This window comes from Pteropus vampyrus, unplaced genomic scaffold, assembly GCF_000151845.1.
Source record: "Pteropus vampyrus isolate Shadow unplaced genomic scaffold, Pvam_2.0 Scaffold381, whole genome shotgun sequence".
NCBI classification, from domain to species: Eukaryota; Metazoa; Chordata; class Mammalia; order Chiroptera; family Pteropodidae; genus Pteropus; species Pteropus vampyrus.
This window is the reverse complement of record NW_011889162.1, coordinates 415,071-416,473: the sequence shown is the minus strand read 5'-3', so window position 1 is coordinate 416,473 and position 1,403 is coordinate 415,071. Positions and strand designations below refer to the sequence as shown.

The 1,403-nt window shown below is 60.1% G+C and overlaps 1 protein-coding gene across 1 annotated transcript in view; it reads left to right on the top strand.

Moving 5' to 3' along the window:
- IQCA1 (IQ motif containing with AAA domain 1) overlaps positions 1-1,403 on the top strand; it is a 54,125-nt gene that overhangs the window by 7,433 nt on the left and 45,289 nt on the right. The window contains exon 2 of the mRNA XM_023523189.1: positions 1,302-1,377. Within this exon, the coding sequence (XP_023378957.1) occupies positions 1,323-1,377 (55 nt within the window). The 5' untranslated portion in view covers positions 1,302-1,322. The remainder of the gene's footprint in view (positions 1-1,301; positions 1,378-1,403) is intronic.

The window sequence follows — 1,403 nt, the reverse complement described above, 5'->3', positions numbered from 1 at the left end:
GTCTGGCCCAGGCCCGCTGCACTGAACTTCCGGTTGTCCAAACGGAACGTGGCCTTCCCAGCCCAGACGCACACACCCCCTCTGCCAAAAACACCCTCCACTCCACTCCCCTCCCTGGAGTGCCACTCGCCCCATGAAGGCGTGTGCTCATCCCCCCCGGGGACAATCGAGTATCCACAACAGAAATGACAGGGATGGTCAGTAACACGTGGACTAAAAAGTCTAAAGATGCAGGGTCCTTGGTGATCCCTGGAGAGAGAGCACAGTAACGTCTCTGAGAATGCTGGGCTCATTTTAAATTTCCCTTCTGCCCACGGATGATCTCTTTTCTCCAGGGACATGCTTTATTTCATGCTGGTCTCTCTCTCGCTTCTCTCGCAGGTTTTTCTCGAATGACTGGGTCTCCTGGAGCCCAGATGGGCAGTAGCCAGCCCCGGGGACCGGGCGGGAGGGGGCTTTGTCGCAGCGGGCTCTGCTTTCCCAGGGGTCCTGGAAGGTGGGGCGGTTGCTCTGCAGGCTTCGTGCCCCCTGGTGTTCCTGGGTTCGAGCTCCCTCCCAGAGTCGGCAGGGCAGGTGGCGTCCTTGTGTGCTGTGAATGCTGTGGTCCCGGGCGGGCCCTCCGTGAGGTGGGGGTCTTCTCCAGCACCTTCGCCGCCCCCCATAGCTCTTACCACCGTGAGCTGTTGCTTCACGTCTTCCCTCCTGCGTGGGGAGTGGGCGACGAGGGGTGATACACGAGAGTCCATGCGCAGGTGCTGCCCTGTCCCCAGGTGTGTGAGCACATGGTGGGACACGTCCCGTGCCCAGGGTGGCTTGTGTGGGCTGCTCTGAGCTGGGGCTCGGGGTGGCTTCTTGGCCCAGGTAGGGGACAGGCTAGCGGGAAGAAGGAGTAGCCAGGTGTTGGCTCAAGCAGAGAGCTGGCCAGTGGCCGAGCAGCCCACAGACAGCAGCAGCATCCACACGGGGTCACGGACCGTGGTGAGGGAGGTGACGAGATCTAACGCAGGGTGCACAGTACTGCAGGGGACACGACAGGAAACTGGTGCCACGGGCATCCCACGAGCCTGCAGGGGGAGCCAGGTCTCTGGAACCACCCGTGGCCTGGTCGGTGGACACAGCACACCCCCCGTCAGACTGGCCAGCAGGGAAACTGCCCAGGACGGCAGGCGAGGGGCCGGAGGGGAGGGCAGGGTCTCCGTGCGTTACCATAGAGACGGAAACCACAATGATGTGTCTTTTACCGTCGAGTCTCGACAGATGCAATACGCCAGAGATTAACAAAACATTGTCTGCTTCAACAGGAAGAAGACGAGGGGTGGAAGATGTCACCAAGCGTTTTCCTTCATACGATAGAGGAAGGAAATAACATGTACAAAGGTCAGTTTGGGAGAATATGCGTGACA